The 15,523-nt window shown below is 39.6% G+C and overlaps 1 protein-coding gene across 1 annotated transcript; it reads right to left on the reverse strand.

Annotated features, from left to right (window-relative positions):
• Window positions 1–650: 650 nt before the first annotated feature.
• Window positions 651–11,367, reverse strand: nek10 (NIMA-related kinase 10). Its single transcript, XM_087779067.1, has 33 exons — window positions 11,273–11,367; window positions 11,142–11,210; window positions 11,033–11,087; window positions 10,651–10,754; window positions 10,495–10,590; window positions 10,348–10,432; window positions 10,168–10,288; window positions 10,039–10,106; window positions 9,730–9,809; window positions 9,580–9,666; window positions 8,193–8,417; window positions 7,997–8,115; window positions 7,860–7,921; window positions 7,728–7,799; window positions 7,149–7,213; window positions 6,959–7,061; window positions 6,499–6,627; window positions 6,117–6,254; window positions 5,989–6,034; window positions 5,813–5,934; window positions 4,000–4,102; window positions 3,860–3,935; window positions 3,559–3,688; window positions 3,425–3,495; window positions 2,942–3,143; window positions 2,175–2,223; window positions 2,065–2,110; window positions 1,760–1,871; window positions 1,570–1,680; window positions 1,409–1,505; window positions 1,283–1,326; window positions 1,070–1,125; window positions 651–810 (listed from the first exon to the last, which is right to left on the reverse strand). Exons 2-33 carry the CDS (start codon window positions 11,201–11,203, stop codon window positions 753–755), a joined length of 2,994 nt encoding a protein of 997 aa, XP_087635193.1. The 5' UTR covers window positions 11,204–11,210; window positions 11,273–11,367; the 3' UTR covers window positions 651–752.
• Between the last annotated feature and the right edge of the window lie 4,156 nt (window positions 11,368–15,523).

Here is a 15,523-nt window from a genome sequence, read left to right on the forward strand (position 1 = left end):
CCATTTTAATGTAGCGACTGGATACTTAAGAACATCCAAATACCTCCATGGTGCTCGTCTGTAATGTCCATCTAGTATTGGAGCCTCGTCGAGAAGAGTTAAATGCTTGTTTGTAGCAGAAGTTTAAAGAATAACAAGCGATACAGACAGGAAGTACTCCGGGTCAGCGCACACAGTATTTCCTTTAAACTTTAAAACAGATGTTTAATTTAAATCATACTTTTGTTCAGATATTTTACAACGTATTTTCGATATTTTGAATCAATACTTTTCATACAGTTTACTTAATCGCGTTTTCACTTCACTGTATGTGTGATATTTTCTAGAATACTCTCTTAATATAGTCACAATTTTCTATATATTTTTGTCATAAAATGTTTTAATTTATTTATTTTTATTTAAAAAAAAAAAAACCGTTTACTCTTGGATTAAACCGTATTATTATTTTCTGATTTTATCTTTAATGATCAATTTGTTTTTATCCATTCTTACTCTTTCCATAATATTAATAAAAAAAAATTTACCAACTTGTTGGGTGGTGGGAGGGCCAAGAGAGGAGGAGGGGTCAACAGGTGAGACGCTGCCTTGATACAAATTCACTTCTCAAACTTTATTGATACCAACATCACAGACTCACAGAGGAATTTGAAAACACTTCACAGTGGGCTTCAATACTCGATCCATGTGTCCTCCATGTGACGTCATAGAAAAAGCCACACACACTAGTATTGAAACACAGCCCTTCAGATGGTTCAAGAGCTGGAAAACGGTCGACGCTCTTCTCTGAGTGACTTTCTTCCTCCTGCAGAGCTGAGTCAACACATGTGCATGATGAGGACATCTAGTGGTGACTTTATAGACTAAACCATCATCATAGTTGGCGCCACAGAAATAGCTGCTTCAGTGATGGACTAGTTGTTTCCACAAAAACAATCAATCTTTTTTCTTTCTTCTATTACTGGCAATAAAGCTCACCCGGGGCCTCATTTAATGCTGACAAATCTCTTCACTGCAGCGAATGATAATTTGGTGGTCATAATGTTATGACTGTCTATTTGAACTTGCTCACCTGCGGTGTGTTTCCTCGTAGTATCCGTTCTCCTCCAGCAATTCCTCCATGAGCCCCTGAGAGGTAAACAGAAAAAAAATATATATTTTTAATGTGTCATGATGTGACTTCTTTTCCCAGCAAGTCCATTATCCCCCCCTTTCTCAAGTGGAGGAGAAGGCCATTTACTGAAAAGGTTCCACCTGCCCAGGTGAGTCCTAAACTGTAACTGACCTTCATTGTGTTGTAATTGACGCCGTCTCTGAGGTTCTCACTGTCTGTCAGTGGACACAGAGAGTCGTCACAACTGGTGGTCATAATGTTTAGGCTGTTGGTGTGTCCCACAAGCGTTGTCAGTACCTTGGTCATCAGTGTGTGGTTCTCTGCTGAAGTGGTGGACAGGAGACCACAAGTCCAAGCTGTGACACTCCACGAGCTCCGAAGACCCCTGGACCAGCTGCCGGGACACACCTGGGGTCAGGTCAGGCGACCTGAGGCGCCGTGATCATGTGACTACCAACCTTGCTGATGTGCACCTTCAGGTCACCGGGGTCGCTTCCCGACTGGAAAAGTGACTTCTTGAATCTCTCCACCACTCTTCGTTTGTGGTCGTGTGGAGGAGCCGGGGGCAGCTGCAGGACCAGGACCAAAATCAGAACCAGCACCAAAATCAGAACCAGCTGTGGACACGAACCTGGAGCCGGAGCTCACCTGAGTGATGAAGAACAGCTTGTGCAGCTGCAGCAGGAGCCGGTTGACGGGGTCGTCGATCTGACGCAGCTTCTTCTGGGACACGCAGAGACCTGCAGGGTCCCGACTGCACCTGTGGACCAGTGAGAGACCTGCTGTCTGTCTCACCTTTGTAGGAGAGAACTCTTGTGGTTGAGCGCCCTCTGGTGGTCTGCTAGTTTTACACATGCTTGTTTTGTATAGAAAGTTTCACCACTATCATACAATGAATATTCAAATAATAAAAACAATACATGTATAATATTAAAGAAAAAAAATGTACTGACCTGCTCAAGTGTCTCGAGGTTGGTAGTTCGAGATCTTTGTCGGAAACTTGGACCAGAAAACCATATCATCATCTTTTAAATCTTGGAACAATTCCTGAATTTTTCCTCACCGCTGATCAAACTGCTGTTGCTGGAAAACTCCGGGACCGAAGACTGGATCTGTGACAGTGATTCAGAAAAGACATGAGTTGTGGATTCAGAATTTAATTTAATTTAATATACAGTAAAGTTTCAAATAATAACAACGTTATCTTTAGAGACTTTGCAATTCAAATAACACATTATGACAGAAGAGAAAAACAGGTACCAGTCCAGACAGCAGTGAGGAAAAACATGAGCAGAACCAGTCTCAGTGTGAACCATCTTCTGCTAGGACTGGCAGGGAAGGAGAGAGAGGCAGATGAGCTTGAAAACTGCAGGACCCTTGCACCATATCTAGATTTGGAGATTCATGGTACAACTAATAGATCGGAGAGTCCATTATGACAGGCTAAAGCATTAGGTAGGGATTGTCCAAGATCTTGTGGACCAACTAGTAGAACTACATCTACTACATCTCACACCTACTACTACATACTAGCAACAAATATCTACAGAAACGCTGAAATGAAGACATGATTGGAGATAGGCCTATAGTTTGTAAGAACCTGGATCAAGAGTGTGCCTTTTAGCAACTCTGAGGCACATATCCTGATGTATAGTAGACAATTGTTGAGGGATAAAACTGCTATCAATCAGGTTTAGTGTCCAGAGAAGCTGCAACATTTATGGTACGAGTCACATATGTTGAACACGGGTCAGCTTGCAGCAGAGATTTACTAATGAAACTTCGATTATGACATCATTTAGACATGTGAAGCGGAAAGAGTCAGTATACCTGAGTCACAGGGCAGCTCTTACTCCTGAGTCTATGGCTCTCCAGGAAGTACTTGTGCGCTCGCTTCCTGTCCCTGTCGGCTCTCTTCTCCAGACTGTTCTGGGTCGAGACCAGACCGTCCATCAGCCTCAACATCAGGTCCGAGATCCTGGAGCTGACGGCCACGATGTCCGGTCGCTGCTCCGGAACAGGAGATAGACACCTGGCAAACACGTCATGACAAGAGGAGAGTCAAACCTTATTTTTAATTTTATATTTTTTATTGAACATACACATTTTTCTACCATGGAAGGCAGATAAATGTTAACGTTTATATCGATAAGACAACATTTTTACTCATCTAAAACCCATGTGTTGTAATAAAAATATAATACATAATTAACTTATAATGGTAAAAAACTGTTCAAGAAAAGCTTGAATTAAATTTAAAATCTTAAAGTGAGTGTTAATAAGAAAATGACTATAATACTCCCACACACCTACCATGCGACCATGTCTGCCACCCTGTGTGAGAAAGTCTCGTTCTGGATGGGATCATAGCTGGCTTCAACGATCTGAGGAGGATGATTGACAGGTGAGAGTGTGTATGTGTGAATGAGTGTGTGTTCGTGTGTTACCTTGTTGGCCAGCAGCAGCATGTTACTGCTGTAAAATGGAGGCTGTAAAGTTGCCATCTGGTAAAGGACACAACCCAGAGCCCAGATGTCTGCCTTCTCTCCATACGGCTCGTTCTTCACCACCTCTGGACTGACGCACACACACACCAAACACACACACACGCAAAGACAGTTATTCGTCTTCTGAGTAGTTTGAGATAAGATGAGTGAAAGGAAAAGTTTATTTTATCTTGTATCTTTCATTTGTGTGGGTGGAGGCCCGGGTCAGACCCAGGATCAAGGCGGTGTGTGGTTCCCTCACCAAGAGTACAGAATGGAGCCCACCAACGACATGAACTTGCTGTTCTCCAGCTTCTGCTTGGCGAGTCCGAAGTCGGCTGCAGAGACGAGAGACCCGTCACAGCAGGTTCGAGTGTTTGACGCGAGCGGGACGAGACTCACTGATGGTGACTCGCTCTCGCTCGCGCAGCATGATGTTGTTGGGCGTGAGGTCGCGGTGGACGATCCTCTTCTCTCTGTGCAGGTAACGTAGAGCCGCGCACATCTGAGGAGACCTTCCATCAGACTCTTGATCTGTTTGGAATGAGTTCCTCTAACAATCTACAGCAAAACTGGGATACACTTCCACATTGTTTATGCTACCAATAATGATTTAACTGATGTTATTTTGAATTATATTTACAGTCTTCCCTTCGTCCCTGTTGATGGTATTGCCTCCTTAGTTCTAAGACCTCATTGATTAATCTTTGTTATTTGTTTCTACTTCTGATGATTTTTCTTCTGTCCAAGTCCCTGATGAGACCCCTGGTATAGGTTTCTGACAACAGGTATTTTGTGTGCTTAGGGGTTTTCTGAAGTCCGTATGAGGTACTGGTTGGTCCAGGAATGATGTTGTTGAATTGGATTCTTCTTCGTTTTATTTCTTCTGCAGTGTATTTTTGTTTTATCTGTGGGGTTTGTTTTTCTGGTGAACCTGTCTGCTGTTTCCTCTTCACATTCTCTCAATGCGATTTATCGCATGACTTGCAAGGAATATTAAAGATGCCTCACATTTGTTTCCAGGTGTTGATTTATATTTAGGGGGTACGAGTAGTTGTATAAGGTCAGGGTCAAGGTGACCCGGAGGACTGAAAACAATATGTTTCTGTTATGGTTATAATGTCACAATTTTAATTGTTTGGTTTCTTGTTTTTGTTTAAATTTATTTACTTTTTTCCTTCTGTCCTGGTTGTTTGGCTTGTCGCTTTACTTTGTTTATGGCTCAACTGGTGGAATGGCATTGTGTATGAGATTTTCTTCCTTTTGTCTGTCTTTATTGATGCTGGACTGGTTGTTGGTATAGGGCAGGGGCCCTAAACCCCTGGTCCGGGGACCTGTGACGGTCAGTGAGACATTTGTTACCCGGCCGAAAAGAAAGAAAAAAATTGTGCTCTATTAATTATAAGTGCCTAAAAGGTGTTTCATTTAGAAAAATAAATTGGGTTTTCTTTGAAATAACATTTGCGTGTGAAAAGTTTTAGTGTTTCTAAAATAATGTATTTTTTCTCCAGGCTTGTATTGAATAGAATAGAATATAATAGAATAGAAAAGCTTTATTCATCCCCAGAGGGGAAACACACTTTCACAACAGCGCAGTTTAAAAAAATAAAGTGCAAGGAAAAAGAAATAATAAAAGAGATAATACAAAAAATGAAATGGTGCGCTCCTCCTCCTCCTTGAATGAACAGCTCATGATGGCAGATAACAGATCTAACATTGCAAAGCCTTCCTTGTATGTAACAATTGTGTATCAGAACTATGTTGATTTGATCTCGACTGGATCAGATGTTTTAAAAAACATGTGATACTGGATGAAAACACAAGCTCTGAGGAGGACTGGAGTCGAAAGTGTCAGCAAGCTATGGTAAGAAAATATCCTAACCAAAACAAACAGTGTCTGATAATGAAAAGGATTCATAAAAAGGATTCATATGAATAAAAATAATTGTAATGTAAACTTTAATTAAGTATATTTTCGTGAAAAACGAGAAGTTAAAAATCAAGTGTTAAAATACCTTTAAAAAAATGGTTTCTGTAAATCATATTTGAATTTTTTAACCAAAGGTATTTCACTTATGTTAGATAATCTTTATAGAGAATCTTTAAATAAATTGAATAATAAATAGTTTCTACTTTGTTTTTTTTGCTCAAGAAATTCACTTCATCTGGAGAGCCTGTCGTTTCATGAGTGTGTCGTCTTCACGGACATTGATACCTGAATGAAAATGTTCCAGATCCTGTCTTCTGTCATCTGCTGCTTCTTCTCCTTCAGAGAGCTCAGATGTTCAGCCAAAGAGATTCCCTCGATCAGCTCCATCAGGATGTAAAGCTTCTCACCTGAAGCATTTCACATCACGACCTGAACTTCTCTCCAGTTTCACACTTACCTACCTTCCACAAACGTCTTGTAGTACTTGACGACATTGGGGTGAGTCATCTGGAGGGAAGAGTGTCACGACAGAGTGAACGGACGAGCAGCTAGACTTCTGTAAGAATCGTTTTAGGGAACCAATGGTTACCTGCTCTTTGATGATGCTGAGCTCAGAGATGATCTTCTCCACATTTCCGTCTCTGGACTTCTTGTCTTTTCCGAAAACCGGGTTGTGGAGGTTGACCTCCTTCAGAGCCAGAAATGTTTGTCCGCTCTGTTTTCGAACCTAAAGGTTAAGAAAATAGTGATATATCTTAAAAATGGCAAGATATGAATGACAGAAATACAACAGATGAACCAACGAAATTAGCCACTGTGATTGCAGAGGAATCAAGAGGATTGAAAAATAGAAAAAGTGAATATTTGAAATATAGAAATGTGTTAGTTTAGGTTAAGATTGTTGCCTGATATCAATGTCAACATTTCTGTCTGTATCATCAAGTTCACATACATTCAGTGCAGAATCCAACCTTGAAGACGCTCCCGAAGGCTCCGGTTCCCAGATGGTCCAGTACTGAGTAGCCATTGATGGTTCTTATAGCTGGCCGGCTTTGATCCAAAGACTCAATGTTCTTTCTCAGGAGCTCCAGATCTTCTTCCTGGATTGAAGCAAACAAAAAGTGGCCTGTTGTTAACAGCATTCATAACATTATGACCATCCTGCCTAATAAATCACAACGTAAATGTGAGCTCTACTAGGGTGGTCGTAATGTTATGGCAGCATATTCAAGGATGTAGATGTCATTCAGTCCATGAACCTCCCATAGATGAGTTTGCTGAATAGATCAAGTGAAAAAAAATGACCACTTCCTGGTTTCTACCTCCTATTCGGTGATGAAACCTCACTGACCTTCTGCAGGAAGCTTCAAACCTTGACCATGGACCACTATCACGCAAGACATGACCTCTGACATCTGGACCTTGTCTTACTGTGCTGAGGGAGAGTCTGGTCTGCAGCCCGTCGTAGGCCGTGAGGTCTCTGATGTAATGTCCAATGTCAATAAACAACTCGAAGAGGTCCGTGGGAAAGAGTCTGAGCAGAGCAGAGTTCACATGGCAGCAACAACAACGACGTTCCAGAGAAACTTTCATTGGAATCAAGTTGTGAGAAAATGTTCACCTTTTAAAGTGATGTCGGTTCCTCTCAACGCTGAACAGAAACCGCAGAGCTCGCAACGCATAACACTGTAGAAGATGTGAAGTTGCATGAATAGTAACATACGCTAACAAACTGAACAGCTGGATTGTAACTTCAGCACCTTGCGTCTGTAAAGTGGTCTTAGTGTGAATTACTTACAGATGATAATAAAGTTAGTTGAAAGTAACAAGTAATTTAAAAAATAATTAAATTCACTGAATTTGCTGCTCTTCTTGTGTCCAACTCCTGGCCATGTTGCCAATCTGGCCCGGCTCAAAAGAGATTAAATAAATGTAGATAAAGAGATATGTGTATTATTTTAAAGCAATTAAAACTGCTGTTTTTTACCTAGATGAATGAGGTATTGTTGTTTTTAATGTCAAAGATAATCTGGAGAATGACAAAAAAGAGGAATAGGTACAAAAATGAGTGTTTACTGTGGGCGTAGTCCGTTTTAAAGGGGGATCAATCATGTGCACAACACAGATACTGGTATGACTTTCTGGTCAAGGAAGGATAGTTACAAATGGTGTTAATGTGTTGTGATCTGTGCCTGCTCACCTGGAGAGATGGGACGTCTGCCCCAGAGCTGTGAGGCAAAATCAATGTGGCAATGATGAAGATTCCATTTTCCTACCAACACACACAATGATAGCGATTGTCTCAGGGTTTAGCCTGTGAGCTGATGGTCACCTGCACGATGTGAAGCGCTGACGTGTCATCCAGGCTCAGCTCGGTCAGAGCTGCGCAGCATGCTGGTTAATAAAAAACATGGAGAAAAATAACTTTCATCAGACGCTCTGAAAGGTTGAAACTATGTTTCTGCTGACCTGACTGCAGCACACTGATGTCGCTGACCTCATCTTCTGGCCACACAACTTCTTGGACGAGCTCATGCTGGACCAGGCCAGTGCCGGCTGCACTGCTGGAGGATGAGACCTTCCGGTCACTGTGAAAGAGATTACGCAGATGGTCATTGTGACACAGAGCAAGGTAAGAAACTCAAGATCTTGTCTTCAGTCTCGCCTGTTCAGCAGACGCAGAAGCAGCATCACGCCCCCCCAGCTCCGGATCTCTGTCCTGGTGTGAGGATCCTCGCAGAGCTGGACCAGGATCCAGGTGATGCTCCACAGCAGTTTGTGGTTCTGAACATGCAGGAGACTCAGAAGCACCGGCAGGCCCTCTAACTCTCGCAGCTGGTCTCTGACCTCTGGCGCTCGCGACAGAATCCTCAGTAGCTCCGCACTCATCCTGCAGCAGTCAAACCTTCAGTTACATCTGAAGTTGATCATCGGATAATTACTGCGTGACAGAAGAACGTTGTTGAGTAGCAGCTCCTGATTCTACATCACATTGGAACATAATATAAAATAATAGCCCTCATAAGTCTACTATCTGGTCAACTTTATTGACACTATCTTGTAAACTTTATTGACACTATCTGTTCAACTTTATTTAAACTATCTGTTCAACTTTATTGACATTATCTGTTCAACTGTATTGACACTATCTATTAAACTGTATTGACACTATCTGTTCAACTTTATTGACACTATCTCTTAAACTTTATTGACACTATCTGGTCAACTTTAAAACTATCTGGTCTACTTTTTTGAAACTATCTGGTCAACTTTATTGACGCTATCTGGTCAACTTCATTGACACTATCTCTTCAACTTTATTGACACTATGTGTTCAACTGTATTGACACTATGTGTTCAACTGTATTGACACTATCTGGTCAACTTTATTGACACTATCTCTTCAAACTTTATTGACACTATGTGTTCAACTGTATTGACACTATCTGTTAAACTTTATTGACACTATCTGGTCAACTTTAAACTATCTGGTCAACTTTATTGAAGCTATCTGGTCAACTTTTTTGACACTATCTGTTCAACTTTATTGACACTATGTGTTCAACTGTATTGACACTATCTGTTCAACTTTATTGACACTATGTGTTCAACTGTATTGACACTATCTGTTAAACTTTATTGACACTATCTGGTCAACTTAAACTATCTGGTCTACTTTTTTTGAAACTATGGTCAACTTTATTGAAGCTATCTGGTCAACTTTTTTGACACTATCTGGGTTACCGTTAGTTGTTATTTTTAGTTCAGTGCCTGTGCATACTTTTTGCAGTGTTGGTGTTGGTGTGTGTTTTTCCTTGACCACCCTCTTCTTTTGTTTTTCAGTCCCCCACCAGTTTGTTCCATGCCGGTTTATAGTGTACTTTTAGAGTCTGATTTAGACTCTTGAAACTCTATTGTCTTTATCTGGTCAACTCTATTGACTCTATCTGGTCAGCTCTTTTGTCTTTATCTGGTCAACTCTATTGTCTTAATCTGGTCAACCTTATTGAGATGACATTACAGAACTACCTTGAGAAGTGTGTTGGTTTTACCTCTTTGAATGCAGGTCGTATTCCTGCAGGATCACCAGGAGCTTCTCCACTATCGGCAGCTCTCCGATCTGCTGTCTGCACTCTGGACTTGACAGAGAAAACCAAGGATTATAACTTTCAGGGGTAGTCTTACTGACCTTCTTTACTCACCCTTCAGCCAGAGCAGTAAGAGTGAGCAGAGCTTCCACTAAGATGCTGCTGTTGCTCGCTGACAGAAGCTTCACCAGAGTCTGCAGGAAATTTTGTAAGAAATGTTTTAAGATTCATTAATCTTTTACTTGTCAGATTTTGTAAACAATATCCGGTTGCATCCTATTTTGTAGAGGGATGGAAAATAAGCAGAACAAAGAACAGTTTTTAAAATTTCTGTTTCTTATCTACACATTTCCTATATTCTTCCACTTAATACTTTGAAGTCGTTTCACCAGTGATCTAAAACCCTTAACAAGCTGTACTCACTCTGTGGGCTCCACTCTCCATAACCCTGAGTCGCTGGTTCTCAGCACCTGACAGCTTCTGAACCATGTCTGGAGTCAAACATGTCAAGTCATTTTCAGTGGTGAAAGAGACTTTACTAGTAGAACTCACATGTCATCGTTACCAGCTGCTGACCCACTATTGGCAGTTCTCTAGTAGACATGTACAGGGACGTCACAGAGTCCAGGTACTGAGCCAGAGGAGTGACGCCCTCAACCCTGCAGAAGATTTCCTGCAGAGAGCAGACGTGCATGGGAAGTGTTGTCAAAATATCTTTGTTCTGCATCTCACCTGGTAGTTCTGATCTCTGATCAGTAACCGTAGACAGATCAGGACCCTTAGGACCGACTCAGGTGAAGCTTGGTCAATCCATTCACTGATCAATTCAATGAGACTATGTCATTAGTGGGGAAAGCATCATGGGAGCTGCTTTCGTACCTGCAGAGCCGCTTCTTGACCAGAGTTGTGAGGATGTTGGCGAAGAGCTTATTTTGTGGGAGGCTGCTGAAACATCTCTCCTCTCTGTATGCCTCGCTGGAATATCGAAATTCAACATTTTTAAAAATACCTACAACCTCTTGGAGCCAAGAGTACCTAAACTTCTCCAGCGCAGACGCTTCGGGGCTCAAATTGTTGTGACTACTGCCAGTTTTTACTTCTTTAGCAGCTGAAGTGTCTTCCCTGGAGGTCAGTGTCACCTTCAAAACATGCAAACACCCACATATGTGAAGGACTTTTCATGGTTTGTATATTTTCAATATTACATTTCTTTATATTTATCTGCGTTGTATGCTAAAATGAACATATTTTACATCGAAAACACATGAATATGTACACAATACGAACATTTTATTATGCAAATGAACAAAAAATAAGGTTTGACTTTGGGTTTCAGGTAACTTGACCATGGTCCTGAAATGCCCGACAACCCCCCTGGCCTGAATTTGGACATGAATAACTGAATGTTTTTCCTCACCTCAGATCTGGTTTTATTTAGCAAAGCCAAGAGCCTCTTGAGATCACAAGTCCCCCTGAAAGTAACATCATAAATAAATCGCAAGTGGATCCAGCAAACATGAACATACTTCACTGCGAGTCCTTCTGGCATTGTTTTCTCTGTCTGTCTTGTCCTTCTCATTTTTGACATTTCAAGTCTAGATAACAAGCTCAAGTTATTTTTTTTTTTTCATAAAACATATTTTTAAAAGATCCTTACCGTTATCGTGACGTCACTACTTATCAGAAGTCGGTATACAATATTGTCAAATACATTTTATAAGAGTTCGTTAGACGTGAAATAAGAAACAGCTCTAACACTGAGACGATCCGTTGCTATAGAAACAGACGCCATAATGTAGGTCACAGGGTGCTGTTTGTCTTCTCACACAAACCACTAAACCACTGGTAAATCTATGTTTGTTACAGCGAAGTTTACTTTTATGTAGTCGGGGGGCGTGGCTTATCTTAATCCCAATATTCAATCAGTCAATATTAATATAATAATTATTACTAATTTATTATACCATCGAAAAGAAAAAAAAACTTCATCTTAAATTGTTGAATACGGGCTTCATGGTTTCATTAACCTCCATAATATATCCTTGTTTTAAACGAACCTGCAAATCAGAGGTCCCTAATTTAAAGTATTTTATTGGTTGAGAAGGCCCGCAGAAGTTGGTTTCGGAAGTAGCCCCAATAAATATTTGATAAACGAATTTAATTTTGAACGAATTTAAAAATGTAATATTTTCATCGACAGTTTTCGAAGAACAGAGAGAGTATAGTCACTCTTTTAAATAATTATTGTGTTATTACAATATTTGTTTTAACTTTAATCATTAAGTGAACTATTTAAATACTGGAGAACAATATTTTAAGCTGAATTTGTTATCCATGTTAATGTTTAATTTCATTTTACAAACATTTTCTTCATAAAATATGTATTTGACACTATGTTTATTTTTGCAATATTTCACACCAAGATTGTTAAATAAATTCGTATGTGTTTCGAATTTTTGGAAATTGTAGTAAAACAACCAAGAAACAAAGAACGAAAGATAAAAAGATACGTTGTGATACACACGATATGTTTTAACAATAAGTAACAACAGTCATCCTCGCTTTCTATTTGTGTCAATGGTAACACTGTGAGGCAGGTTGAACAAGACCACCATGAAGTCCTGGCATGCTTGAGATCTTGTTACTGCTTTGTATTGTGAACACAACTCAAGCACCTGGAGGCTAGAATAGAGTAATGTAACTCTGTATTTGGAAAGGGATACATTTTAACATGACATCAATGCATTACATCAGAAAAATCTTAATACCGCGATTAAAGATATAGATTATTACATACTGAAAAAAAATGATGTAAATGAAAGAACAAAGCCAATTGAAATGTGAAATGTGAATTTATAAATGAATCGTTCAACCAGCTCATGATCCCTTCACTGACTTTCATCTAACAATCTTTCTTTTCACGGTGTTCCAACTTTAATCTAAGAGCGTTCTCTTTAATCTTAGACTGTCGAAAACACATCAAAGCTGATAGAGATACATAAAAGTGAGTATCAAATATACAGCATAGCGACCGGATAAGTAAAAACAAACGAGCAATGATTGAACGAGCTCTTTAAAAAAAAATCTCCCCCAGTCAATAAAGTAGTAACCTGGATATTAATATCGCGAGAACACAAGAGAAAGAAATTCCATGCTTCCCCTCCGGCGATTCACGTTACACTTACGCTGATTTTTCTACGTATGTTCGCTAAGCACAGGAGGCGTTCCGCGCCCCGACGTGCGTAACTCACGCAACGAGTCGGGGAATGTCGGCTCGTGAATGATCGGATACCGACCGAGGCGGCAGGGATCGTCAACGCTATGGGTAAGACTTCAGCGCCGAGTCTCTGTGTGATCAGAATATCCTGCTTTTCCAGCTTCTGATATGACTATGTATCGCTACACTTTATTCGTGTCTTTACACTGAGACTTTGACGCCATTAAGCTTTAGCAGTTGTAAGAGTAACCAACGCCCAGTCTACCGCCTCCACTCGGGCGCTAGTTAGCTGTTAGCCGCCTCTATGCTAGCAGCAGCATAACCTAACGGGAGTGTCATTTCCTGTCGTTAGCTTTAGCAAACTAACTTTCCCTTTGTGTCGATAACATGTTTAGAGAGACTTCGTTGGCTTATGACCCCCTTCTCCACCAAATGAGAACCAGAATTGTGTTTTAAAATGTTCATTTTCGAGCCTGTATGAGATTACTTTTGGTCGCGGTAAAGGTTGTTGTCCGGGTCGAACCAGTTTCGCTTCACATGTACTTTATATACATTAGAAAATGTAAATAGATATTGTTACTCTCAACCATTGTAGTGCTTTGTTTCTGTAACGCAGTCTGTAGTGTTCATGGCTCTTTTGCAACGTTTTGGGATTTTAATACCAACTGGTTCAAGATAATCAAAATTATTTAAAATATTATCACACAAGTACAGGAAGTTAGTACTGAAGCTTGTTGAGGTCATCATCACCAGACTACGACCATGTGTCACTGCTGGGAATAAGGCACCAGGCTGCCATCTAATCTGGATTACAGTGGATCTAGAGTTCATGTTTTGACTTTTTAATTTGCTGCTTGAGACCAAGACTGGTAAAAAAAAAACCAGATGATTCATATCTGACAACTATTAGAGCCATCGAAAAAAATGTTCAAATGATCCATCAAACGTTTCAGAATAAGAATAAGAAGACAAAAAGCTGAGCCACTACTTGGAAGTCACCAGGTGTTAAAGGTGATTAAGAGTCTCTTCCTGAAGTTCAGCCAGAATTAAAATGTGTGTATAACTGCTTTATCTGCCAGCATGTTGTCCTCGACAAGCGGGTCATTACCTCGGTCGGTCAAACATAGTGGCTTTATTTATTCCTAAATGGACTGAATTGTTTCACTAGGAAAAAAGCCCTCGGCTAAAAGTTTCAGTTCCTTACTTAGCACATAATTGAGTTTATTGACAGAAGCCTAGAACCTTTTGTAGTGTAATACTATGAGCTAATGTGTTTATTTGCAAGTATAAAATCAGAATTACTATTATGATAGATCGATAATGATTGGGAAAGACAAGATATTGTTGAAAGTGTTCTATAGGTTGTATTGTTGCTGGCTAACTAGCATTAGCTGCATTAGAAGCTATACTGTCATTGTTTGGTTTTTCTATTGCTTATTTTATGTGCTATCTTATTTCACTCTTTTATTCTGTGTTGACATCACAACAAATTCCTATGTTGTGTTTACAACACTGACAATAAAAGTGTCTGATATTGATTCTGATTAAATTACGTTAAACACGAGCAGTTTAGAATAGAATAGAAAATGTTTATTCATCCCCAGAGGGGAAACACACTTTTACAACAGCACAATGAAAATAAAGTGCAAGGAAAAAAGAAATAATAAAAGAGATAATAAAAAAATAAAAAAATGCATGCATGCATGACTGCTGTACAGTAGAAGTATAGTAACTCTGCTGATGTTTAAAGTGAATCGTTTAATTCAATTGACATCACTCAGATTCTGAATCAAATCACCAAAAGCATGCAGGACAACAATGTTTTTGATTGTTGTTACTCTTTATAAACATAGCGTTCCAAATTATTGTTCAAATTACATTTTTTATTTTCAAGTCTAATGTGTGTACTAGACTTTTATTGAACCAAATTATATATAAGCATTACCAAAAAGTGTCAAAGGTTTTTTAGAGCTAAATTAGTGAATTGTCATTTGTTGCATTTGCAGAATTTTTGTTCCGCATATTTATTCAACTCAAAAGCTATTTTGGTCAAAACATCTTAACAGGCCAAATTACATTTTAACATAGGACCCCTTCTTCGAGATCATAACCTTCACAATTCTTTAAAAAAAACTTTGATTTTTTTTGTAGAGTTCTTGCTTGGAAAACTTTGAGGATGCTCCACAGTTTCTCAATAGGTTTATGTCAGGGTCAGGAGAAGATGTCACACTATGGGTTTATCCAATTTAATTTCCATTGCAGCCAATGACACAAGATGTTCTTTGCAGCTTGGGATGGTTTATTGTCATGCATTTAAATTATTTTTTGCAAAATAGTCTTAATGCATGAAAAACCCTGCGATATTAGCTGTGATGTATAAGTTCATAAGTGTATTGCGGTCAGATCAACGTGTTATTTTCAACAATCCAGTCTTTCACGATAGCTGCTCATATTAAACTATGACTTCACAGAAACAGATGGCAGCATTTATACTAACTATTTTGTAATACTTGTTTTTTTTAATTTACTCTGATTCAGTCGTTCTTTGATGGTTTGCAGAGTCTGACCACTTCCTGTAGCAACTGCTTTTCTCACTAGAAAGGAAATTATATGTTGTGTATTTCTTTCTTCACTCTACTTAGAACAATCAGTTGCATGACCTTGTTACTCCACAGATGTAGAAATTCAGAT

Source organism: Callionymus lyra, chromosome 17 (assembly GCF_982586985.1).
Source record: "Callionymus lyra chromosome 17, fCalLyr1.hap1.1, whole genome shotgun sequence".
In the NCBI taxonomy this organism is placed as follows: domain Eukaryota; kingdom Metazoa; phylum Chordata; class Actinopteri; order Syngnathiformes; family Callionymidae; genus Callionymus; species Callionymus lyra.

What these genes read in the sequence shown, in the direction of transcription:
- nek10 (XM_087779067.1), bottom strand. Translation starts at nt 11,203, where the DNA reads ATGTCAAAAATGAGAAGGACAAGACAGACAGAGAAAACAATGCCAGAA. An exon ending in CCTTCGGGAGCGTCTTCAAG is followed by an intron (nt 6,255 to 6,498) that starts GTTGGATTCTGC and finishes CTTAACCTTTAG; the next exon opens with GTTCGAAAACAGAGCGGACA. An exon ending in TGCTGCTGCTGGCCAACAAG is followed by an intron (nt 3,496 to 3,558) that starts GTAACACACGAA and finishes CATCCTCCTCAG; the next exon opens with ATCGTTGAAGCCAGCTATGA.